Source organism: Giraffa tippelskirchi, chromosome 14, assembly GCF_054371585.1.
Source record: "Giraffa tippelskirchi isolate mGirTip1 chromosome 14, T2T-mGirTip1v1.2.pri, whole genome shotgun sequence".
Classification (NCBI taxonomy): Eukaryota; Metazoa; Chordata; class Mammalia; order Artiodactyla; family Giraffidae; genus Giraffa; species Giraffa tippelskirchi.
In genome coordinates this window covers 65186876-65212363 of record NC_137288.1, presented here as the reverse complement: position 1 = coordinate 65212363, position 25488 = coordinate 65186876, and the positions used below count along the sequence as shown (strand labels likewise).

The 25488-nt window shown below is 39.3% G+C and overlaps 1 protein-coding gene across 1 annotated transcript in view; it reads right to left on the bottom strand.

Moving 5' to 3' along the window:
- Nucleotides 1–5654: 5654 nt before the first annotated feature.
- Nucleotides 5655–25488, bottom strand: part of LOC145534528 (uncharacterized) — an 81961-nt gene continuing 62127 nt past the window's right edge. The window contains exons 2-4 of the mRNA XM_081562218.1: nt 18034–18164; nt 12991–13155; nt 5655–10008 (exon numbers count right to left, since the gene is read on the bottom strand). Coding sequence (XP_081418344.1) covers nt 6739–10008; nt 12991–13155; nt 18034–18090 — 3492 coding nt within the window. The 5' untranslated portion in view covers nt 18091–18164 and the 3' untranslated portion in view covers nt 5655–6738. The remainder of the gene's footprint in view (nt 10009–12990; nt 13156–18033; nt 18165–25488) is intronic.

The window sequence follows — 25488 nt, the reverse complement described above, 5'->3', positions numbered from 1 at the left end:
TACTCTTGGACTTCTCAGACTTCCCACTATGAGAAATAAATTTCTGTTGTTTATAAGCCACTCGGTCTATGGTATTACGTTATTGCAAGACTGATCAGACTAAGACAGTCTTAATAACTATTAAAATAAGTTTTCAATGTCTACTGATTTGTAAAAGATATATTCCTGGCCCCCTCACTGATTTTGCATCAGTAATTTCCAATGGAGCCTGGTCATTGTAGGCATCAATTTAAATTTCATCAATTAGAAATTATAAACAAACTCCAAATTAATAATTTTATTAATACTCCTGCATAGTTATTTTCTTCCTTGGAATCTTCTTCAGTATTTAGGTAGTGCTTCCGTTTGGAATAGCAAAAACAAAGTAATGTTAATAGCAGCCAATATACTAAAGACAAAACCATTTGAGAAGAAAAATAAACACATTTTTGTATTGCATACATAGGAAACAAAATATAATAATTAAAATTATCCTATGTAGGTTTATTTAACACCCACATTTAATGTTCATCCTTTAGATACATTGGTATTTAACAACAGATATTAATAGTAATTTTACTATGAGATTTTTATCATATGTTTCTTAGACAAGGCTTTTTCAATAACAAATTAGGTTCACTTTTATGCAAATATATATGATCTAAAGCTTTTAGGAAAACTGATAAGCTTTTTAAATTAAAAGTTCAGTTATGAAAAAATGGTGATCTATTAAGTGTGGAAGACAATGTGGGTTTTATGTAATTACAGCAATGGAATAGTAATGGGCTAAATGGTTGTCTTTTGTCCTTGAGAGGGTGATGAACTTCCAGTGAAGTATTGCTCTTCGCTAGAGAATTACCTACAATGGTTATAGATATAAATTTAATATGAGAGATGGTAGGGGGGCTAAATAATGGGATAGTTGGAGAAAATAACTAAAGATTCTTTTGCTATGAAAAGATCACTGTGTTGTTGCCATGTTTTTCTGTTTTCTTTTTTAAGTAATGCTGGGAACAGTTATGGTAGTCCATCAACCCAATATGGTGGTTGTAGTTGTGGTTTTAGGCTCAACTGAAAAATATCACATCATTTGATCCCACAACAACCCAAATTACTCCCACAAGTTCAGACAAATGTACAGCATTATTTCTTGTGGCAGCTGATATTTCCATTGTTGTGTTGGTTTTGTTATGGTTGTAAATTTAGAGACAGTAATGGTGGTCATAACTTCAACTGAAATTATTACGGTGTCTTTGTGGTAGTAAAATATGCAGAACATATCGTGCTTTTTGATTCAGCTGAAAAGGTGAAGATGGCCTACTGTGCTTGTTGGTTCGTTAGAAGCATTGGTAGCTTGGTAGCTGTAACCTTTGTTACTTGGATATTAGTTGCTGTCATCTCAATTAACCACGTTAGTGGTCAATGTGGGGCAGAATGAATATATGATATTGAGGTGACTGTATTGTGAGCGAGATGAGTTTCACTGAATAAGTAGCAATGGCTGAGGTGGTTGCAAATGCAAAGCTGTACAAATTACAGGTTTACTTTGAGTGCTGGCTATAGAGGAGCTGAGATAAAGTGGAAGTGGGGTGATGGCTGTCTTGGTAATAGGTTAGTGGTGGCCGTAAATTCAGCTGAATTAATGGTTCCCATTGTGATTGAAGTGGTTAAAGCCATTGAGTTATAGACTTATTTGAAGTGTTATAAATTCTGCTGAGGTGTTTTTTTATTTGTAGCTTCTGAAAAAAGTTATGAGTGTTTATAAATGAAGTTTTGGTTCTTGCTTTTTTATCTGTACATTTAGTGGTACTCAGAAATTAAATTTAAATGAGAGTGACTTTTTTGGTTAGAGGCACAGTGGTGGAGGTTTAGGTTCACTTCAAGAGTAGTTGGTGCTGTGGTGGAGGGTTTAGTAGAAGCAGAAACTTGAGTTATTATATTTGTAGTTTCAGCTGAAGAGGTTATTATATCTCTAAGTATAATAGATTCAGTAGAAATTGTAGTACTTGCAGCCTCAATGAATGAGGTGGTATCGATTGCATTTATTGTAATTTCAAATGGAGAGGTTGTTATATTTGTAATAGTAGTAGGTTCAATAGAAATTGTCATCTTTTCAGATTCAGTGGAAGTGATCATTTCTTTTGTAGTCAAAAGTTCAGTTGAAGTACCTGTAGTCAATGGGTTTTGGGGCTGACTGAAGAGGTGATATTTATAGATTTACTAGAAGTCAGGATGGCTGTTGTGATAGGTTTAGAAGAGGTTGTGATGGTTGTAAGCACAGGAATTGTATGTTCTATTGAAGTAGTTATTGTTATAAGGTTTATTGGAGTAATGCTACGTGTAACTTCTGTTGACATGGTTATAATTTTTGTGGTGGTATTATGCCCAATCAAAGTGGTAAGTTGTCTCAGATGGGTAGTAGTATCCATCATGGTAGATGGTTCAGTTGAAATGCTGGTGGTTGTTTCCATTCCGGTAGCAACTTCAGTTGAAGTGGAGGTTGTGGCAGTTGTGTTTGTAGGTTCAGCTGAAACTGTGTTGGTTGTAGGTTCAGGTGACATGGTGGAAGGGGGCTTTATGGTAATAGCTTCAGTTGAAGCTGTGATGGTTGTAGGTACCTTTGCTGTGATCATAGTAGTTGTACTGGTCACTGTAGGCTGAAAAGGAGGCAGTGAGGTTGTTCCAGGGATGATGATTATAGGTTCCCCCTCATTCAGAGGCATATGGATATTAATGGGGGCAGCATTATTGAACTTTATTGGCCAGGCACACTAGGAGTACTCCACTAAGAGACAAATAGAGGCTTCCCTGGTGCCTCAGTGGTAAAGAATCTACCTGCAGTGCCGGAGATGCAGAAGACGCTGGTTTGATCTCCGGGTCGGGGAGATCCCCTGGAGGAGGGCATGGCAACCTACTCCAGGATTCTTGCCTGGAGAATCCCATGGACAGAGGAGCCTGGTGGCTACAGTCCGTGGGGTCACAAAGAGTCAGACACAACTGAAGTAACTAAACATGCTCAAGAGACAAATGAGGAAAATTTTACACAAAGGCTAGAAACTGGATATATTTTGTGTCACTTAAAAGAATTTAAATAAAAATAGTAAGAATGAAACCAACTATTTCAAGAAAAGTAAAGAGCATTGTCATGTCTTTGTATTTATATTTGTACTTTGTCACTTATATGTAATTTTCATCAAGGAAACGTGCAGGGGTCACTATTATTATCTTTTCATAATAAATATTGTTATATTCTACATTTTCATGCTGGGAAAGGATTGGTATTATGCTTTCCCTGTGATTGGAGGAGAGAAATATGTACACAATTATCACTCATTTCTATTCTTAGGTCTGAATCTTTAAATGGTAAAAAAAAAAAAAAAAAATTACTAAAAACTCAACACCTATTCCCAAATCCCCAGATAGAGATGAGTTTACAGGTAGGTTGCTGACTGCATAGTATTAAATACAAGTAAATACCCCTAAAATTCTTTTGGTTAGAATTTCCTCCTTTCCAAACCTGTTAATACCCTAGTGAAGTGAAAGTCACTCAGTCGTGTCCAACTGTTTGTGACCCTGTGGACTGTAGCCCACCAGGCTCCTCTGTCCATAGAATTCTCCAGGCAAGAATACTGGAGTGGGTAGCCATTCCCCTCTCCAGGAGATCTTCCCAATCTAGGGATCGAACCCAGGTCTCCCACATTGCAGGCAGATTCTTTAAACTCTGAGCCACCAGGGAAGCCCATTAATACCCTAAATTCTCCCCAATAATCAAGGTCCCTAGAAACCTTCCAGCAACATGAATTTTAATTATTGCACAACCTTCTGCTAATCTTCAGCTCAGATAGAATTCATCAGCATGAAAATTTTCAGACAGACCAGCTTCTGCAAGCTACCAACTGTTTTCACTTGGAAAATTGCTTATCCTCTCTGAGCTCACATTCTCATCTGTAAAATGACAGTAATAGTAACACATGACTTAAGAGTATTGGCATAAGGATTAATTGAGGTGAAACTGCTTTATAAACTATAAAGTGCTATGCAAGTGAGAGGCTGAATACATGGTGGCTGGATGGCACAGTCTGAAGCCAGAAGCATCACGGACAAAAGTTACTCACTGAGTTATATACCTAAGTCCTATTAGTATTTTTAATGGGTGGAAAAAAGGGAGGGAAGGAGGGAGAGAAAGAAAAAGAAAATAGCACCATAGCACCATCTGTTGTTGCAATATGTCACTGCAGCCTCCTAAATTGGGCTTAACACCTGCATGTTAAGTCCTTTCTAGGACCATTCCTGACACTTGGTATGAAGAGATGCGGCTTTACAAGTGGGTGCACGCCTCTGACTCCTCTCACAACTCTAAAAAATTAAGTTTTTATCCCCATGTCCTTGATGAACCATCAAATCTTAAAGACATGTAATGAGTCCCAAGCTAAGTTTAGTGTGTGAATCTGAGGTTGCTCTAGACACATATCCAACAACCATTAAAATAAGGCCATTCTGCAATTATTGTACACTTACGTTAAGAATAATGGGGAGAGGTAAATTGTTAATTTAAATGAGTAAATCTTATAATGTGAATTACATCTCAATAAAGCTGTTAGAAAAAAAGATTATTAATAGCAGTTTCAAATAGGAAAAGGAGTACGTCAAGGCTGTATATTGTCACCCTGCTTGTTTAACTTATATGCAGAGTACATCATCAGAAATGCTGGGCTGGATGAAGAACATGCTGGAATCAAGATTTCCGGGAGAAATATCAATAACCTCAGATATGCGGATGACACCACCCTTATGGCAGAAAGTGAAGAAGAACTAAAGAGCCTCTTGATGAAACTGAAAGTGGAGAGTGGAAAAGTTAGCTTAAAGCTCAACATTCAGAAAACTAAGATCATGGCATCTGGTCCCATCACTTCATGACAGATAGATGGGGAAACAGTGCAAACAGTGGCAGACTTTATTTTTCTGGGCTCCAAAATCACTGCAGATGGTGATTGTAGCCATGAAATTAAAAGACGCTTACTCCTTGGAAGGAAAGTTATGACCAATCTAGATAGCATATTAAAAAGCAGAGACATTACTTTGCCAACAAAGGTCCGTCTAGTCAAGGCTATGGTTTTTCCAGTGGTCATGTATGGATGTGAGAATTGGACTATAAAGAAAGCTCAGCACCAAGGAATTGATGCTTTTGAACTGTGGTGTTGGAGAAGACTCTTGAGAGTCCCTTGGACTGCAAGGAGATCCAACCAGTCCATCCTAAAGGAGATCAGTCCTGGGTGTTCATTGGAAAGGTTGATGTTGAAGCTGAAACTCCAATACTTTGGCCACCTGATGCGAAGAGCTGACTCATTGGAAAAGACCCTGATGCTGGGAAGGATTGGGGGCAGGAGGAGAAGGGGACGACAGAGGATGAGATGGCTGGATGGCATCACCAATTTGGTGGACCTGGGTTTGGGTAGACTCTGGGAGTTGGTGATGGACAGGGAGGCCTGGCGTGCTGCGATTCATGGGATCACAAAGAGTCGGACGCAACTGAGCGACTGAACTGAACTGAACTGTGATAGTAAATCACTTAACTGTGGTTGCATTTTCTATTAACAGGTATTGTTTCTATTACAAGGTTATGGAGATTATTATTTCAGCTGAGGTCATTATGGTGCTGTGATTAGAAAGTCAGCTGAGTTGGTAACATCTGTGTTGACTTTATTTTAATTGAGGAGGTGGCAAAGAGAATTGAATATAATGCTTAAATTATGTCAGAAAGCAGACTAGATTCGCTTGCTGAGACAGAGGTAGCAATTGTGGTAGTGTAAAATCATGGAGTAGCAAAGAATAGTGTCAAGAGATTCTGGTAAGCTGATATTGTAGGTTCATTTCAAATGAAAATAGTTCAGACTTGAGTTGAAATTTTTGAATCATTTGTGTAGTTGTAGCTTCAGCTGAGTAGGAGGGTATACTATTGTGAACAGAAAGAGGTGAACTGGTAAAGTATTATAATAAGAGAAGATTCAGAAAGAGATCCAGAACTCTGGATCTTAACTGGTCACAGATCCAGTTAATAGGAATCAGGTACTCATGGACACTGAGCACAATTAAAATACTAATTGCAGTTGTGGTAATGCCCTCAGTAAGGGAAATGCTTGAAGATACGGTGACAGGGTAAGGTTAAAGATGGTGCTAAGAGTTTTCCTGGTGGGTTCAAAAGAGGAGGTGGTTGCTGCTGTGGCTCTATTTTCAGCAGAAGTTGTAGAAGGGATACTGGTTGGTGGTGGTTGTGGTTGTAGCCTCAGTGGTAGTACTGGTAGGTGTTGTGGTAGTACAGTAAGTTTAAGGGGCAGATGGTACCATGGCTGTGCACTGAGTGGAGGCCCTAGTGGTGTCTATTGTGGTTGAAAACACATTGGTAGTGCTAGAAACTGTTGGAGAAGTTGTTTCAGTTGAAGTGGTGGCAACAGTGGTAGTTGAGACTTCAGCAGATGGGGGAGAAGCAGTGGTGGCTATTGGGTCACAGGCTCAGTATTAGTAGTGGCAGTTGCTGTGGCAGCTGGTACAGCTGAAGTGGTGGCAAATATGGTAGTTGGGGGTTCAGTAAACATGGTAGAAGCACTGGTGGCTATAGAGGTTGTAGTCTCAGTGGCTGCGGATGCAGTTGTTGTAGTAGTTGGTACAGCTGAAGTGGTGGTAACTGTGGTGACTGTAGTTTCAGTAGAAGTGGGAGAAGGAGTGGTGGCTGTTGTGCTTGTAGCCTCAGTGGTAGTGGAGTCAGTTATTTGTGGTAGTTGGTTCAGCTGAAGCGGTGGTTGTAGTTTCAGTAGATGTGGGAGCAGCAGTGGTAGTGGTTGTGGTTGTAGCCTCGGTGGTAGTGGTAGCAGTTGTTGTGGTAGTTGGTTCAGCTGAAGGGGTGGCAACTGTGGTGGTTGTAGTTTCAGTAGATGTGGGAGCAGCAGTGGTGGTGGTTGTTGTTGTAGGCTCAGTGGTAGTGGTGGCAGTTGTGGTAGCTGATTCAGCTGAAGTGGTGGCAACTGTGGTGGCTGTAGTTTCAATAGATGTGGGAGCAGCAGTGGTGGTGGTTGTGGTTGTAGGCTCAGTGGTAGTGGTGGCAGTTGTGGTAGCTGATTCAGCTGAAGTGGTGGCAACTGTGGTGGCTGTAGTTTCAATAGATGTGGGAGCAGCAGTGGTGGTGGTTGTGGTTGTAGGCTCAGTGGTAGTGGTGGCAGTTGTTATGGTAGTTGCTTCAGCGGAAGTGGTGGCAACTGTGGTTGTTGTAGTTTCAGTAGATGTGGGAGCAGCAGTGGTGGTGGTGGTCGTTGCAGGCTCAGTGGTAGTGGTGGCTGTTGTAGTAGTTGGTTCAGTGGAAGTGGTGGCAACTGTGGTGGTTGTAGTTTCAGTAGATGTGGGAGCAGCAGTGGTGGTGGTTGTGGTTGTAGCCTCGGTGGTAGTGGTGGCAGTTGTTGTGGTAGTTGGTTCAGCGGAAGTGGTGGCAACTCTGGTGGTTGTACTTTCAGTAGATGTGGGAGCAGCAGTGGTGGTGGTTGTGGTTGTTGTGGGCTCAGTGGTAGTGGTGGCAGTTGTTGTGGTAGTTGGTTCAGCGGAAGTGGTGGCAACTGTGGTGGCTGTAGTTTCAATAGATGTGGGAGCAGCAGTGGTGGTGGTGGTTGTTGTAGGCTGAGTGGTAGTGGTGGCAGTTGTTGTGGTAGTTGGTTCAGCGGAAGTGGTGGCAACTGTGGTGGCTGTAGTTTCAATAGATGTGGGAGCAGCAGTGGTGGTGGTGGTCGTTGTAGGCTCAGTGGTAGTGGTGGCAGTTGTGGTAGCTGATTCAGCTGAAGTGGTGGCAACTGTGGTGGTTGTAGTTTCAATAGATGTGGGAGCAGCAGTGGTGGTGGTTGTGGTTGTAGGCTCAGTGGTAGTGGTGGCAGTTGTTGTGGTAGTTGGTTCAGCGGAAGTGGTAGCAACTGTGGTGGTTGTAGTTTCAGTAGATGTGGGAGCAGCAGTGGTGGTGGTTGTGGTTGTAGGCTCAGTGGTAGTGGTGGCAGTTGTGGTAGCTGATTCAGCTGAAGTGGTGGCAACTGTGGTGGTTGTAGTTTCAGTAGATGTGGGAGCAGCAGCGGTGGTGGTGGTTGTTGTAGGCTGAGTGGTAGTGGTGGCAGTTGTTGTGGTAGTTGGTTCAACTGAAGTGGTGGCAACTGTGGTTGTTGCAGCTTCAGTAGATGTGGGAGTAGCAGTGGTGGTGGTGGTTGTGGTTGTAGGCTGAGTGGTAGTGGTGGCAGTTGTTGTGGTAGTTGGTTCAGCGGAAGTGGTAGCAACTGTGGTGGTTGTAGTTTCAGTAGATGTGGGAGCAGCAGTGGTGGTGGTGGTTGTTGTAGCCTCGGTGGTAGTGGTGGCAGTTGTTATGGTAGTTGGTTCAGCTGAAGTGGTGGCAACTGTGGTGGTTGTAGTTTCAGTAGATGTGGGAGCAGCAGTGGTGGTGGTTGTGGTTGTAGGCTCAGTGGTAGTGGTGGCAGTTGTTGTGGTAGTTGGTTCAGCAGAAGTGGTGGCAACTGTGGTGGTTGTAGTTTCAGTAGATGTGGGAGCAGCAGTGGTGGTGGTGGTTGTTGTAGGCTGAGTGGTAGTGGTGGCAGTTGTGGTAGCTGATTCAGCTGAAGTGGTGGCAACTGTGGTGGTTGTAGTTTCAGTAGATGTGGGAGCAGCAGTGGTGGTGGTTGTGGTTGTAGGCTCAGTGGTAGTGGTGGCAGTTGTTATGGTAGTTGGTTCAGCGGAAGTGGTGGCAACTGTGGTGGTTGTAGTTTCAGTAGATGTGGGAGCAGCAGTGGTGGTTGTGGTTGTGGGCTCAGTGGTAGTGGTGGCAGTTGTTGTGGTAGTTGGTTCAGCTGAAGTGGTGGCAATCGTGGTGGTTGTACTTTCAGTAGATGTGGGAGCAGCAGTGGTGGTTGTGGTTGTGGGCTCAGTGGTAGTGGTGGCAGTTGTTATGGTAGTTGGTTCAGCTGAAGTGGTGGCAACTGTGGTGGTTGTACTTTCAGTAGATGTGGGAGCAGCAGTGGTGGTGGTTGTGGTTGTAGGCTCAGTGGTAGTGGTGGCAGTTGTGGTAGCTGGTTCAGCTGAAGTGGTGGCAACTGTGGTGGTTGTACTTTCGGTAGATGTGGGAGCAGCAGTGGTGGTGGTTGTGGTTGTAGGCTCACTGGTAGTGGTGGCAGTTGTTGTGGTAGCTGGTTCAGCTGAAGTGGTGGCAACTGTGGTGGTTGTAGTTTCAGTAGATGTGGGAGCAGCAGTGGTGGTGGTTGTGGTTGTAGGCTCACTGGTAGTGGTGGCAGTTGTTGTGGTAGCTGGTTCAGCTGAAGTGGTGGCAACTGTGGTGGTTGTAGTTTCAGTAGATGTGGGAGCAGCAGTGGTGGTGGCGGTTGTTGTAGGCTGAGTGGTAGTGGTGGCAGTTGTGGTAGTTGGTTCAGCTGAAGTAGTGGCAACTGTGTTTGTTGTAGCTTCAGGAGATGTGGGAGAAGCAGTGGAGGCTCTTGTGGTTACAGGCTCAGTGGTTGTGGTGGCACCAGTTGTGGTAGTTGGTTCAGCTGTTGTAGTAACAACTGTTACGGTTGTTGTTTCAGTAGATGTGGGAGATGCAGTGGTGGTTATGGTTGTAGCCTCAGTGGTAATAACAGCAGTCACTGTTGTGTTTGATTCAGAGGAAGTGGTGGCTGTCGCTATAGTGGTTTCTGTTGAATCAGTGGTTGTTATACTGGTAGTTTCTGTTGATGTGGGAACAGTGGTTGTTGTCATGATAGTGGAAGTGGATATTGTGGCAGAATCTACTGTACTAGTTCCAACAGTAGTTTCAGAACTAGTAGATGAGGTTGAGTCAGTTGTCGTTGACACTGTCCCCTGGTTTTGAGGTAGTTGTATAACAATTTGGGGATTATTATTTTTCCCATTATATACCAGACTCACTATCAATACTCCAATTGCTGTTGTTATCACAGAAGCTAAGAGAGAAACAAGGAATATTTTCCACAGAGACCAGTCACTGAAGAAATTTCTTGTCATCTGGAAAGAATTAAATAACATTACTGAAGTTGAAACCAAATGTTGCAAGATAAATTTATGTCATTGATAATCTTTTCACATATAGATTACTTCAGTGGAAGAAGTATAAACAAAAAAAAATACCTTAGTAGTCTGTAGTATTATAAATATTGGCTCAAGCTTAAGGTTTCACTTAGGAAAGGCTTGGTCTTTATAATAGGAATAAAGGAATATCCACTGATCTCTCTGCTTTCTTTTCATCGTCTATACTTAAAACTAAAAGAAATAATGAATGTCATCTTAGAAACACTTTATTCCTCCCTCTATCAAGAGAAGTATCTACAGTTGTGTGGCTGACTGCTGCATACTTAGTCTGAGGGACCCAAAAGATCACCTGATAAAATGTTCTCCCATCTTTGGCAAATCAGCTGTCAGAAACATGTCTGCTCTGCAGCCTTCCATTTTAAATGCATTAATTAATTGCTTTTCAAATATTCTAGCTAACTTCATACAGGTTAGTAATAACAATATGAAATTTAGAGTTGAAAAAATTTCTTGAAATCTAGCTTGTGCTGACATCAGCTATTTTCACTGGCTAAGATGTTTACCTCTTTGACATTCTTTCATCCATAAAAATACATGTAATAAGATTAGAATTGGGATTAATGTCTGTTAAATACTTTGTAATCAATCTCTTTCTTTAATTTGTTATTGTAGAGAAAATACTGCATAGTATAAAACATGTAAGCCTTTAGATAAGGAGGTCTTGAATTTCAACTCCATACTGTTAATATTCTGAGGAAATTTCTTAACTTGCCTAATTTTCAACTTGCCTTATATCAAAAGTGGGGATAACAATACCTACCTCCAAATGTTATTGAGAAAATTAAAATAAGAAACATCCTCCAAATAAGATTTTTGCAGAAGGCAGTGTATTATAGTAATTAAGGGCATAGCCATTGGAATCTAACAGATTTAGTTGTAAAGTATATTAATAAATCTTTTACTGGATAGATGGTGGTATTTGGAAATTTCCCTTTACATATAAAGCCTCAATTCCCTTTAATAGAGTTGTTGTAAATAGTAAATAAAAACAGTATGAGTAACATTTTCCTAGCACTTTCTTAAGTACTTAAATACTTCTGATTTAACTAATGAAATTCTGATCCATTTCCTTTTGACTGAAAACAATTACTAAAGGAAACAGAATGCGTAAGTCTTTGGCGCATGTAGGGTAGCCCTTCAGTGTCCCAAAATATGAGACATTGGCTCAGGCAATAAACCACAATTTGAGTGTGGAGAGCAACACCCACTAGGCAGTCAGAAACAGCTCAAGGGCACTGGGTACCAAGGCTAAGGAAATCCGAGGCACCAACTAAGAGAGTCCAATGACTAAAAGAACTTCCTGCCCCATGTCATCTAGGCCTTAGAAGGAAATCAAAGGGGAAAGAGAGGAAGGACAATATTTACATATCATAGGCAAAATTATCCTAACTTTTTGCTTGAATTTTTAAAAAGAGGACCAAGATTAATTGAATCTCAATCTCAGACCTGTGTTCAAGTGCTATTACTGCTACTGTCTAGCTGTGTGAATTCTTACAAACAATCTCAACTCCCTAGACTACAGTGTTTTTCCATCTGTGGTTAAGAAAAGGCATCTAAAATAACTTTCAGCTCTCTGACTGGACTGCTTTGTTTGAGGTCATCAGAGATAAATTCTCCAAATATGTGTTTAGTCATTCAGTCATATCCAACTCTTTGCAACCCCATGGACTGTAGCCTTCCAGGCTCCTCTGTCCATGGGATTTCCCAGGCACGAGTACTGGAGTGGGTTGCCATTTCCTCCAGGGTATCTTCCAACCCAGGGATTGAACCCCCAACTCCTGTGTCTCCTGCATTGCAGGCTGATTCTTTACCCTTGAGCCATCAGGGAAGCCCATTCTCTAAATAATTCCTATCAAAAACTTTCTTCCACAACGTCTCTTGGCATCAAGGGTTTATCCTCTTATTTTATCAAAGTCTTTCTAAACTGTTTCTAAAGCAGGGTTAATCAGAGGAGGGGTATAATCCAGAACCAGAAGAATTGAGCCAAACTGCCAAGCATCGTTATCAATCAGTCAAAAAATCAAGTTTTCATCTGGAGTAAGGGGTAGAATCAAGGAAGACTCAGGCATCAGATTTTAGGTGAAGAAAACAGAATAATGAGAAACAGTGTGAAGAATACAGGAAATCTGCCTCTGGGCACCAAACCAAGGTGGTACTAAATAGTTTCTAAGTCAAGGTTGGTAACACATGAAGTCAGAGACAAGAGGCGGACAGAAGGACCACAGTTAGGCCCAGAAGCAGGAAGGAAGGCGAGTGAGGCAGGTCACCCACAGACGAGGGCCCTAGGGCCTTAGCACAAGACTTCACTTTCTACCGAGCAAGGGTTGCGACATCATTCACTGTCAATGCATTGCTGTCATCATCTAGTCAGTCCTCCAAACAAAGGAACCCAAAACTTTGCTTTTTTTTTTTGACACATATATTTTCCCTAAAAGTGAAGTGAAAGCGTTAGTCACTCAGTAGTGTCCAACTCTTTGTGACCCCATGGACTATACAGCCTACCAGGCTCCTCTGTCCATGAGATTCTCCAGGCAAGAACACTGGAGTGGGTAGTCATTTCCTCTTCCAGAGGGTCTCCCCCACCCAGGGATCAAACTGAGTCTCCTGCACTGCAGGCAGATTCTTTACTGACAGAGTCACCAGCGAAGCCCCATATATTTTCCCTAAACTCTATATATGTTTTTTCTTTCCATTAAGATCATTAGCTCTTTAAATTAAGAGCCCCATAAATCTACCTCTACTGCATTTCTTCTCAGTGAAGACATGTTCAGAGGATGTTGTAGATTTGCAAAAGAACAATGTTAATTGACTGAATTTTTTTTCTCTAATATTAAATCAAGAGCACTTCTATGTGGATTATATCATAACCCAGAGAAACAGTGTCACCCCAAACATTACCTGACAATATTGAGATTCTCTGTTTGGAAATTCTGAATATCCAAGAGTCCCTGTGTTGGTGCAGACATCAGTTAAATTGGGACCAGAATCACCAGTTACATCAATTGATGTTGTAAGCCCACATGCTGAACTGTGAGCTTCATAGTTTGTAAGGTTCGGTAATGGCTGTATACAGAAAAGAATGAGGAGAGATAAGATGCTACTGTATCTTATGTCTAAAGTAATACAATTCTGACAAATGTAAGTAAGGTTGTGGCATATTATGACATATTTGGTCAAAGAAGATCATTTGAAAGCTGACTGAGGAATAAATAATTATACTTCTCAAAACAAGATTACATTTAATTATTTTACATAATCATTGACATTAATTACAAAATATCTGAGCAAACTAGTAATAGAAGAGATTTTTCCATAATTAACAAAGGGTAGCTCCATAAAACCCAAGTTAACAGCATAATTAATTGTGAAATATTTCATGCTCTCCCCCTGAATTTGGGAGTAACACAAGATATTCACTTTCACCATTTCCATTCAGTGTTACATTGGAGGTCTTAGCCAGTGCATTGTTAGCAAAACAAAAATAAACTTATAAAATTTGAAAAAATAATAATGATATGATTGTGTTTACAGAAAATCCAAAAGAATCTACAGACAGAATGTTAGAATAAGCGAATTAATGAGGTCAGTAAATACAAGATAAGTATACAAAAATCAAAAAAGTTGGAGCTATCAGTATAAACTCATGTTCATAAAATACAAATATAGATGATTGCATAGAGAAGTATTTATACCTATGTCTGCATACACAGGTTACTATACACGCATATATTTCCTGCCTTTGTCCGCTGAGGGGACCTAGAAGCAACAGTACACTCGCAGGAACAAGCGCCCAGATCTTGGTTCCTGATACCAAACTCTTACTTAGCAAGAGAAGTGAGGACTCTCCGGAGAAACGGCTAATGATAGGGTTGGGGTGGAAATTCACAAGATGAGCCTGGAGCATCTTGTAATATCAGAGATTAAGGAAATCCTCCCATGCTTCACCAAAAAATAAGAATGATGATGATGACAGGTGTACGTCAGTATGTCAAAGTGACACAGGAATCAACTGAAAGAGTTCTCAATGGCCAAAGCTATTTGGAGCTAAAAACTTAGAGTAGTACTGGATTATAATCCAAAATAGAAAGTAAACATCTGACAGTCCATACTGATATAAACGATTGAACAAATAAACAATGCAGAAGAACAGAAAGGGGGCAGTAAGTAAAAACTAAAAGTCTGAATAAAATATGGACTTTAAAAAATAACAGTGTATCAACATTGGTTCATTAATTATAACCAATGTACCATATTAATAACAGGAGACACTGTTGAGGGAAACATGTGAGGGAGATTAAGAGGCACAAACTTCCAGGTGCAAAATAAATGAGTTACAGGTATGAAAAGTGCAGTATGGGGAATATAGTCATCAAATACATAGTATCTTTATATAGTAACATCGTAAGTGGTGGTCATTTTGAAATGTATAGAAATACCAAATCACTATGTTGTATAACAGGACATAATATAGTGCTGTAGGTCAATTATACTTCAAAAACAAACAGAAAAACTCATAAGAAAAAGAGGTCAGATTTATGGTTATCAAAGGCGGGGTCCATGGACAGAAGGGAGAATTGGATGAAGGCAGTAAAAAGGAATAAACTTCTAGTTGTAAGATAAATAAGTACTAGGGATTCGATGTACAACATGATAAATATAATTAACTCTACTCTATGTTGTATATGAAAGTTAAAAAGCAAATTCTAAGAGATTTCATCACAAAAAAATATAATTTTCTGTCTGTAAGAGATGATGGATAATCACTAAACAACTGTAATAATCATTTAATCACGCATGTAGGTCAAATCATTATGCCATACAACTTAAACTTGTGCGGTGCTGTATGTCAATTATATCTAAATAAAACTGGAAGAAAAAATAGAGGAAATTGGGTACTAGGTATGTGGGAATTCTCTGTTTGCTGTTTTCTATGTTTAGAAAACTGTTCTATTCATTTGCTTTAAAACTGTACTATGTTTGCAGTTTTCTATAAAGCTATAATTATTTTCTAAAATAAAGTTTTTATTTTAATAATAATGTAACAATAACACAGTTACATTATTCAGGTTCTAGCACCCAGGATTTCTAAGTCTAATAAGACCAGTACCCATCTATCCACAACCTACTAACTAAACTTCTTCATACCAAAATGAGTTCTGTAGCCTTAATATTACTAATGTCATCCTCTTTTTTGAACAGAACTAGGCGGTCCGTGAAAGACAAATCATTTAGGAATCTCTCAATATGCATTTTCTAGTTTCTATATGATTATTTTACTCTTACCAGATCTTATGCTTCTTTGATGAAGCACAATAGACTTGAATTTGAGAAAAATATATGCAGATAAATATGATAAGTATTAGAAGCTGGAAAATGCTTGGTACAAGCATATTCACCTGAGTCTTCATGGGGCAGGTAGCACAAAGGAGGAAGGGAAGGGTGTTGGGAAGATATAAACAAAAGATTTCACAAGCCTTCAACAAGTAGTGATCTAAAACATGCTATAATGCATATAAACAATATTCTTGTACTATAATTATGTAATGTGGTAAATATCACTTTAGTGATAACTATAACTATAGTTGATCATGTTACGGTATAGTATCAAAATAGCACACTGTTCAGCTTAAACTTACAACGCTATGTGTTAAATACATTCAAAGACTATAAAAACAAAAGACTTCAACTATATATGTAATGGCTTATTTCTTAAATTTGGTGTTTGGTACATGCATGCTTATTATATTATTCTTTAAGTCTTTTAAATACATGTTGAATTCTTTTAAATAAATGAATTAAAAGTATGGGTTCAAATAAGAAAGGTTTTGGTGGTTAGGTTTTTCTTGAAGTGAATTTAAGAGAAAAATAACTCCAGATACGGTTTTAAGAAAAAGAAGGAGAGCAATCTGTGTTACATTCTTACGGGGGGTGTAAATTGTTCTGTGTAAATTTGTAATAGCTGAAAAATACTGTAGAATTATTTAATTTTTTTCCACAGGATAACAAGAGTATTATTTAAATGTGCTCTCTAATTATATTGATTAACTAACCAATCTTAAATGGTTATTTAAAATGTTATTGATGTTGCTAGTTCAATCAATCTCTAATTTCCATTAAAACAATCAAGATACATATGTGTGCAGACACCGGCCATTGAGCAGCTATAACAAGAATAAAATGGGGTATTATTATGATTAGCTCGAGTCAAGAAGGAATACGCTTGAACACAAAAAAGATTAGTCAAGTTCTGTTTTTCTAAATGTACAATATCATGCCAAACAAATAAAGAGAATAGCTATGCAGTCACACAGAGTAAGAGAAGATACGATAATATGATACACACAAGCACGTTAACAAACTCCTATCTGCTCTTAAATAGGCAACTTTGAGAAAATCACAAAGATTTATATGTTGTAAAAGTTTGTGTTTCTCTATATTATTACTATCACTATTCTGCAGATATTCAGTTTGTGGCTGATGAATTTGAATATTTTTGGAACTCTTGTAATTAAATAAAGATTCATTGGCCAGACCAGCTTATCAGAATCGAAAATATTTAAGAGAAGGAAACGGGGGGGGTAAGCACACTGACAGCAGAGTAAAGGTAACATTTTGAGCAGTTGGGGAGCCGTGAATTATAGTTTATTAGCTCTTGGTAGAAGTCAATAATCTCCATTACACCACCTAATATGCATTAGCTATGTTCATGGAATAAAATTTTAAATTCTATGCTTATAACTTAAAAGAGGTCACCATTTCCTGTTCCCTAACAGGGGAAAACAAACTCCTAAATTTCTCTTTTTTTATGTAGATGTCAGTTGCTCCTTTGATCCATTGGTGAAAATGGACCTCAATTGAAAAAAATTTGTCTACCATTATGTACAAATATCCAGATGTAACATGAGATACTCAGTGATGAAAACGTGTGCTCTTTATTCAAAAATGTCATCATTGTCTAGGGAAATCTTCAAGATGATTAATTCCTTAGTAAAGGGACCTTTTTATCTGAGTATCTTGACACTGTGAAGACCTAGTAACATAGTTGCAAGGTTCAAAAAGCCATGAAGAACATCTTTAGGGGAAAAGAGTCTGATCTAGAATCAAGAGAACAATTTCCCTGCCTTGTAACTTCCTTGTTACTGCAGGGGGACAAAGATATTTTTCCTCAAAGAATATAACTGTCCATTCAAACTTATACTGATTTCATTGAACACATTTCCATTTGTCTCCAGTATCAAGGGCTCTCTAGTCAGAGGCAAAGTTTCATAAAAGGCAATACCAAAACATACAGTCCTAAATTATTTCTTCTAAAAACATAAGCAATAGTCAAATAATATTGTATAGAATTGAATTCTACTATTTCCCTTAAATACAATTCTCTACTAAAAAAGAAATTCACAAGTAGTTAACTAGAGGCAAGTCTTTAACTAAAGGACTTGCTAGATAATTTGCTTCCTGTACCAAGACTTCACTTAAAGGATCATGGTCTAACTTTCAAAAATATATGAAATTTTTGAGCTCTGACAAATCTACATATTACACTAAAAGTCCAGGCAATTAATACAAAAATCTATATATCACATTTTAAAAATATAATTTGTTAATGCAATCAACCACAGATTCATTGTCTTATACTTGAGTTACAATAACTGTAGAGAATTATCTGAAGAGTTTAATAAATTGTTACCCCCCAAATTGCTAATATCTTAGATTAGTGAGAATTAAAATAAATTTCTTAATAATTCATATAGTGATAAAAACAGGTTTCCTAATTAACAAGTAGTAATAGAATAGCTGAAAATTGTTTTTCATGTAGAATTTTGATTAAGAATTCCTTTTGGGGAAGAATTATGTTGTAATAAAACAAATAGAGTTGTATTATTGTTGAAAACAAGACTGTGAACTATCAGAACATACCACAGTGGTGCCACCAATACTCACTGGCTGGTTTCCAGAGTGTTCAATATTCACTACGTATTTCCCACGTTTTCTGTCCATTCCTGAAGCGTCAAAATCACAAGCTTATCTTCAGAAACATTTTTCAGCCTGTTCATTGCTCTTTATACCTGGACCTGGAGAGATAATTGAGTTGATTAATATCCACTGTGAGACATCGGTGCTAATGTGGATTAAACTAATAATAATTATTCTTTACGTGGAATCCACCTTACAGGAAGAAGTAGGGTGTTAGGCAATTATATGAGGATACAAGAAAATCAATCCCACCTCTGTGATGACACCTTCAATGCTTTGCCACCAGACAGCTCGTCTGGCATAAAGAAACTGCAATTATACAATTCTTCCTTCTCTCTCCTATCACGTCATTTCACAGAACCCTTCCATCTGACTTCAGGAACAGCCCAAGATAGAATTCTGAAATAAGTGAATGTTGCTATTGCTTCTTTACCAACCAGACATGAACATCTTTCCACTTTTACTGGCAACAACCTTTAGATATTCATGACCCTCTGCTCACCAAGTCTTGACCTTCTTGGGTTTCTTCCCAGCTTTAAAACTTTCCCAATCTATTCTCTTTCTCTCATTCTAGAAAAAGTTAATCTAATCTGATTTATACTCCTGGAAAAAAATATATAATTTGGCTTATACTCCTCCAAGACCCGGTCTGACACATATGGCTGATCTGATGAACGAATATCTGTGAGTATATTCACCAGAGTCTCCTTCTCTTCCCTTTTTGTGAAATCTATTCAATATTTGGCATAGTCACGAAAAAGATTAATTCTGATTTTGCTTACAATTTAGTAATAGGACACTTGGGTAGGGAGGCTTTTCTAACTTCTGCAAATTATACTCAAAGCAATGGACTTTTTTTCTTATCTGTAGAAATATCTTTAGAGGGCTCTATACAATTAGCAAGAGTTAAGAAACCATTTTTAACCTCAAATAAAAAGTTACCCATCAGCTCCCAAAACATGTTTCTAGAGAATCCCAAATAAACTGGTATAGAAGTTTGTTCATGAAGAATGGTGCTTAAACAACCTAAAAGTTTAAAAATATCTCTTCAGTCTGTAATTAGTCCATAGTTAATTTCTTATAAATGAAGCAACAAAGACAAAGCACTTACTCTTTTTTGTTGAAAATGTCTCATGGAGCACCTTTTACCTGGCCAGATATCCATCAGGTTTCAAAGACAAGAATCACCTGATGATAGAGCTGAAGGAGGGCTGGGGGTCTTGCCGTTCAGCTTTGTCACTCTAAGCTTGAGAAAATTTGTATCCAAAGAGAGGAAGTGATAAGACCAGTTACGTGGTGGAACCCAGTTTCTTTTCAGTCTAATACTCTCTCTATAATTAGTTTATTAATAGCGACTTTGTAGAAAGATGGACAGCCTAGTAGGGATTCAAGTAAATGTCCTTTTGACAATAAAATGAAACAAAGATTTCAAAGACGTGGACTTGGAAAGGATTCTAGATATGATGCCTGTTGTATACCTGAAGTCACCTGAGACTTACTGAACCAGACTTTCAGGGGCAGAGGCTGGGTGCCTGAGTTTTTGGCCAAAGGTCAAGTAATCTTTATTTGGACAATGTTTGAGAAATATTTTCCCAATGATTCCAAGCAGGTGCATGGAGTGTCTTCACATCTTTATGAAAGAAAATTGTGTGTATGAAGAAACTTCAGTTTTCTCAAATTAAAAAATGGGTAAGTTTTAAACTGCTTATTCCTTCAATAGCACCACTGAATCTCTGTTATAACCAAGCACTGTGCAAGAGGCTGAGTACTCAACAGTGAAGAAAAGCCAAGATTCCTGCTCCATTGGAATAGAGTAAAATATATACTGATTATGTCTTAAAATATTTTTGATCATCTCTATAAAGTTCTCTTATAAATGCATTCTTTAGATACAAGCTTCCATTGGAATCCACAGAAACAAAGTAAAATGGCCTTTGGATGTAGAGAATGTAAAAGATGTGAAAAAAACAAGGAAAGGGATGTATTCTAGGGAGGAGAGAAAGACAGTGCTTTAACCCCTCCATGATGAAATTAAGGCAATGGAACTATGACTTCTATGACAGTATAAATAGAGTGATCAGGTAGTTTATCACTCCAAACCAAAATACTTCTGAAAGCAAAAGTTAATAAGCAAAAGCAGTGTCAATAATTTAATTTTACAAAGACAGTACTATCCCCTATAAGCCAGAAAATGTGGTCACTTAGCAATATGGAGTCCATGCAAGTTAGGAGATTCACTAGTACTAATCATGACCACTGGATAAGTCGATGAATTTAAAAATCGATTTAATACATTCAGTGAATTGATTTAATACATCTAGTGAACAAATAATAATTTGATTAGAATACACAGTTTACTTGAACTTAAAAAAAAATCCAGTATGGCATTGTGGTACTAACATACACATGTGTGTGTGCTCAGTCTTATCTGTCTCTTTGCAACCCCATGGACTGTAGCCCACCAGCCTCCTCTGTCCATGGGATTTCCCAGGCAAGAATACTGGAGTGGGTGGCCAACTCATCCTCCAAGGGATCTTCCCAATCCAGGGATGAAACCCAGGTTTCCTGTATTACAGGCAGATTCTTTATCATTTGAGCCACTTGGGAAGCCCCCACGAACACATATACACATATTTAAGCTCTCCAGAATGACTGAGAAGGTAAAATTCCAGAGTATATGTCACCAATAAAATAATATCAAAATTTCACTCTCATTGTCATTAGCTGATGAACTGTTACATGAACCAAAACAAAGTAAATCGCTATGAACTTAAAATTTCACCATAAAATTAGAACTTTATTTTTCAAAAGAATACTTTCTGTGCTTTTTTCACGTCACAGACCAACAGCTAAAGTGGAACACACCTGGATTACCACAACATGCAGTACAGGAAACTCTCATTGGTATGCCAAATATCTCCTAGAAAATCTAATATCTGTAGCGTTTTAAGCCAAAAAAAATTTTGAAAGTCTATATTAATTGAGAGTGGTTGACAGTCCTCTAGCAACTGGTAATTTCTTTAGCCCAAAGAATGCAGAGCTTATTAAAATGTCATCTGTTATAAAATGAACTACATTGTAGTCTTAAAGATTACAACAAAATTAATTTATTGATCAGGTCACTCACTTCAAATACTTCCATGACTGAAATTTCACCATGATCAGATACTAATCAAAATGCCTCCGTATTTCTGCTTTGGTCTTTCAGTATGATGACAACTAATTTGACAGATCCAACTCTGTCATCTTCAGCAATTTTTTTTTAGACCAGGACATTGGTATAGTTCATTATGTTGTGTTGAGTGACTAAAATAATAACAGAGAACAGATTTCAAATGCTTCAGTAGAACATTTTATTTAGATCTGTATTTCCTATTAATTTAAACTTGATAAGGAAATCATTCAAAACGCAAAAAAGTTGTAAAAGAAGTTTTTAGGTATTAAGTCAAAATCAAACCAATGCAATTATTAGGGAAAATGCTGACTGAAACCACACACCCTGGCCAGGCACCACAGTAACCATTTGCATGAGTTATTTTACAATAGGAGGTCCTGGTAAGGAACATGGAACTAACAAGCCACCATCAACTGGAAGAATTCGGGAACAGTCAAAAGGAGAAGCCACCTGTCCTACCACCTCCCAGAATCCTTTGCACTGGAATCCATCCTGGCTGAGCACTGTGTGTGCCACCAGGAAGAACCATGAGTCAGAATGATTGGCCAGAGACAACCTGGAAACAAACCACATCATCATAAAAAAGCGGTGCAACAAAGCAGTTCTCCTGGGTTCTCTTACCCTGCTGCTCTCCACCTGGGTGCCTCTTCCCAATAAAGCCTCTTGCTTGTCAGTACGTGTATCTCCTCGGACAATTCATTTCTGAGCCTTAGACAAGAGACCACTCTTGGGCCCTGGACAATGACTATGTGAAAAAAGTGATCGAAGTGGGAGAGTGAAAAAATTAAAACTATCTGCACATTTGTTTGAGAAGCTACCTCTCTTGCCCCTACCAAGAAAAAAACAAAAGCTTAAATAAATTAAGAAGTATTTTTCCTTCCATAAATAGAAAACTGCTGCTGCTAAGTAGCTTCAGTTGTGTCCGACTCTGTGCGACCCCAGAGACGGCAGCCCACCAGGCTCCCCCGTCCCTGGGATTCTCCAGGCAAGACCACTGGAGTGGGTTGCCATTTCCTTCTCCGACGCATGAAAGTGAAAAGTGAAAGTGAAGTTGCTGCAGCCCACCAGGCTCCTCCATCCATGGGATTTTCCAGGCAAGAGTACTGGAGTGAGGCGCCATCGCCTTCTCCAAAATAGAAAACTACAGGAGGGCAGTTCCAGTGTAGATGAGAGATAAGTAAAGGAAAGTTTCATCCCTTGAAGGACGTCACTAGGGCACACTAAATGGATACTGCTCTACACCTAGATGGTTTCTGACTCAACCACATCTTGTTATTAATATTATTGACATTTCTTGTGAAGGGGTGCCTCTTCCAGCACATAGCTCACTGATCATATCTAATCCTCCTAATACCTTCCTGAATTAAATATCATTACCCCATTTTCATGATGAAATACCAAAGCATTTAGTGATATTTAATAAGGTTCAAGATAGGTCTGTGGCTCTGCATTCATTCAACCCAAGAAGTAGTTATTAAATACTTACCACACTCACTGTGTCACTTTAGATGCTGAGAAAATCTGGGAGATGAAGGAGAGGGAAAAGTATTTATAAGCTTAATCTCTTATGGATGGAAAAAAATTTTTTAAAACAACCAGAGAGTCTTGCGACAGGCCTCAGATATATGGAGGCAGCATGGTTGTTTACTAGCAGTAAGAAGGGAGAGTCATTAATGCTTGGAGCAGACTTGCCTACTAGGGAGAGGATGCTGGAATTTAGACTCAGTTTATAGTACAGGCTTAGAAATTCTTGAGCAGAATGTAAGACTTACAAGCTTTGCAGACTGGATCTCTGTCTGGGGTTCAAGAAAATGATCAGCAGGAGAGAATTCAAAGGAAAATATGAAGATTTTTCAACAGGTTCAATTCAATTGGAGAATGATCCTAAGTTTGAGTATTCATTGTCATCTATGTCATGATTTGCCTACAGGTATGCAGTGCAGTTGAGCTATTTCAAATCCTCAAAGGTGATGCTGTGAAAGTGCTGCACTTGATATGCCAGCAAATTTGGAAAACTCAGCAGTGGCCACAGGACTGGAAGAGGTCAGTCTTCGTTCCAATCTCAAAGAAAGGCAATGCCAAAGAATGCTCAAACTACTGCACAATTGCGCTCATCTCACATGCTAGTAAAGTAATGCTCAAAATTCTCCAAGCCAGGCTTCAGCAATACGTGAACTGTGAACTTCCAGATGTTCAAGCTGGTTTTAGAAAAGGCAGAGGAACCAGAGATCAAATTGCCAATATCCGCTGGATCATCGAAAAAGCAAGAGAGTTCCAGAAGAACATCTATTTCTGCTTTATTGACTATGCCAAAGCCTTTGACTGTGTGGATCACAATCAACTGTGGAAAATTCTGAAAGAGATGGGAATACCAGACCATCTGACCTGTCTCTTGAGAAACCTGTATGCAGGTCAGGAAGCAACAGTTAGAACTGGACATGGAACAACAGACTGGTTCCAAATAGGACAAGGAGTACGTCAAGGCTGTATATTGTCACCCTGCTTATTTAACTTATATGCAGAGTACATCATGAGAAACGCTGGGCTGGAAGAAACACAAACTGGAATCAAGATTGCCGGGAGAAATATCAATAACCTCAGATATGCGGATGACACCACCCTTATGGCAGAAAGTGAAGAAGAACTAAAGAGCCTCTTGATGAAGGTGAAAGAGGAGAGTGAAAAAGTTGGCTTAAAGCTCAACGTTCAGAAAACTAAGATCATGGCATCTGGTCCCATCACTTCTTGGGAAATAGATGGGGAAACAGTGGAAACAGTGTCAGACTTTAATTTTTTGGGCTCCAAAATCACTGCTGATGGTGATTGCAGCCATGAAATTAAAAGATGCTTACTCCTTGGAAGGAAGGTTATGGCCAACCTAGATAGCATATTTAAAAGCAGAGACATTACTTTGCCAACAAAAGTACGTCTAGTCAAGGCTATGGTTTTTCCAGTGGTCATGTATGGATGTGAGAGTTGGACGGTGAAGAAAGCTGAGTGCCGAAGAATTGATGCTTTTGAACTGTGGTGTTGGAGAAGACTCTTGAGAGTCCTTTGGACTGTAAGGAGATCCAATCAATCCATCCTAAAAGAGATCAATCCTGGGTGTTCATTGGAAGGTCTGATGTTGAAGCTGAAACTCCAATACTTTGGCCACCTCATGCGAAGGGTTGACTCATTGGAAAAGACCCTGATGCTGGGTAGGATTGGGGGCGGGAGGAGAAGGGGACAGCAGAGGATGAGATGGTTGGATGGCATCACTGACTCGATGGACGTGGGTTTGGGTAGACTCCGGGAGTTGGTGATGGACAGAGAGGCCTGGCGTGCTGCAACTCATGGGGTCACAGAGAGTCGGGCACGACTGAGCAACTGAACTGAAACTGATCAGTGCAGTAGCACCTGAATAGATGAGACTCCAGGGCTAAGGGATGGAGATGAGGCTTCCAGTCCTGTTGGTGAACCCCTGGAAAACAAGCTGATTGCTAGAACAGGACTTCAGAAAGGAGATCCAGGAGAATCTGAGGCCTACAGAATGAGTCATAGAGACAGGACTTGGACTTGTAAATTAAAATAGCATACTTAGTTCTCAGATTTAGGGCATCATTAAATGTCTGAATGAGCACTGATCTCCAACCACAATGAAAGTTGTACTAGTCATTCAAGTCCTTCCAATATATGATAGAATTGTACTTTCTGCCTTCCTCAATTTCTCCTCAGACTCCTCAAGGTCAGGCTTATTCTGGCCAGAGTTGTTAGTAGAAGAGAGGTGTATTATTCTGAGGCTAGAGCATTTAATGCTGAGACAAGTCAAAAGCTATGGTCAGTGGCAATGTTCCACAAAGGGCCAGGTTCCATTAGTTTGAGTCTCAGAAAGTGATACTGGAGCAAAGCCCATAGATGATCAGTAATAGGCAAGTAGTGTGACCAAGAAATAAACTTTTGTTGTCAGAAGCCACTACAGTATCTGTGCTGTTTGTTACTGCAGCAAAACCTAATCTATCCTGACTAAAACATAGCTCCAAGTGGTCAGCAATGGGCTGTTATACCTAATCTCTAAACTACACATTAGATATCGGGGCATTGTTGTTATTGTTCAATCGCTAAGTTGTGTCCAACTCTTTGTGACCCCACGGACACCAGGCTTCCCTGTCTTTTGCTATCTCCCAGAGCTTGCTCAAACTCATGTCCATTGAGTCAGTGATGCCATCCAACCATCTCATCCTCTGTTACCAGGGCACAGTAGATGA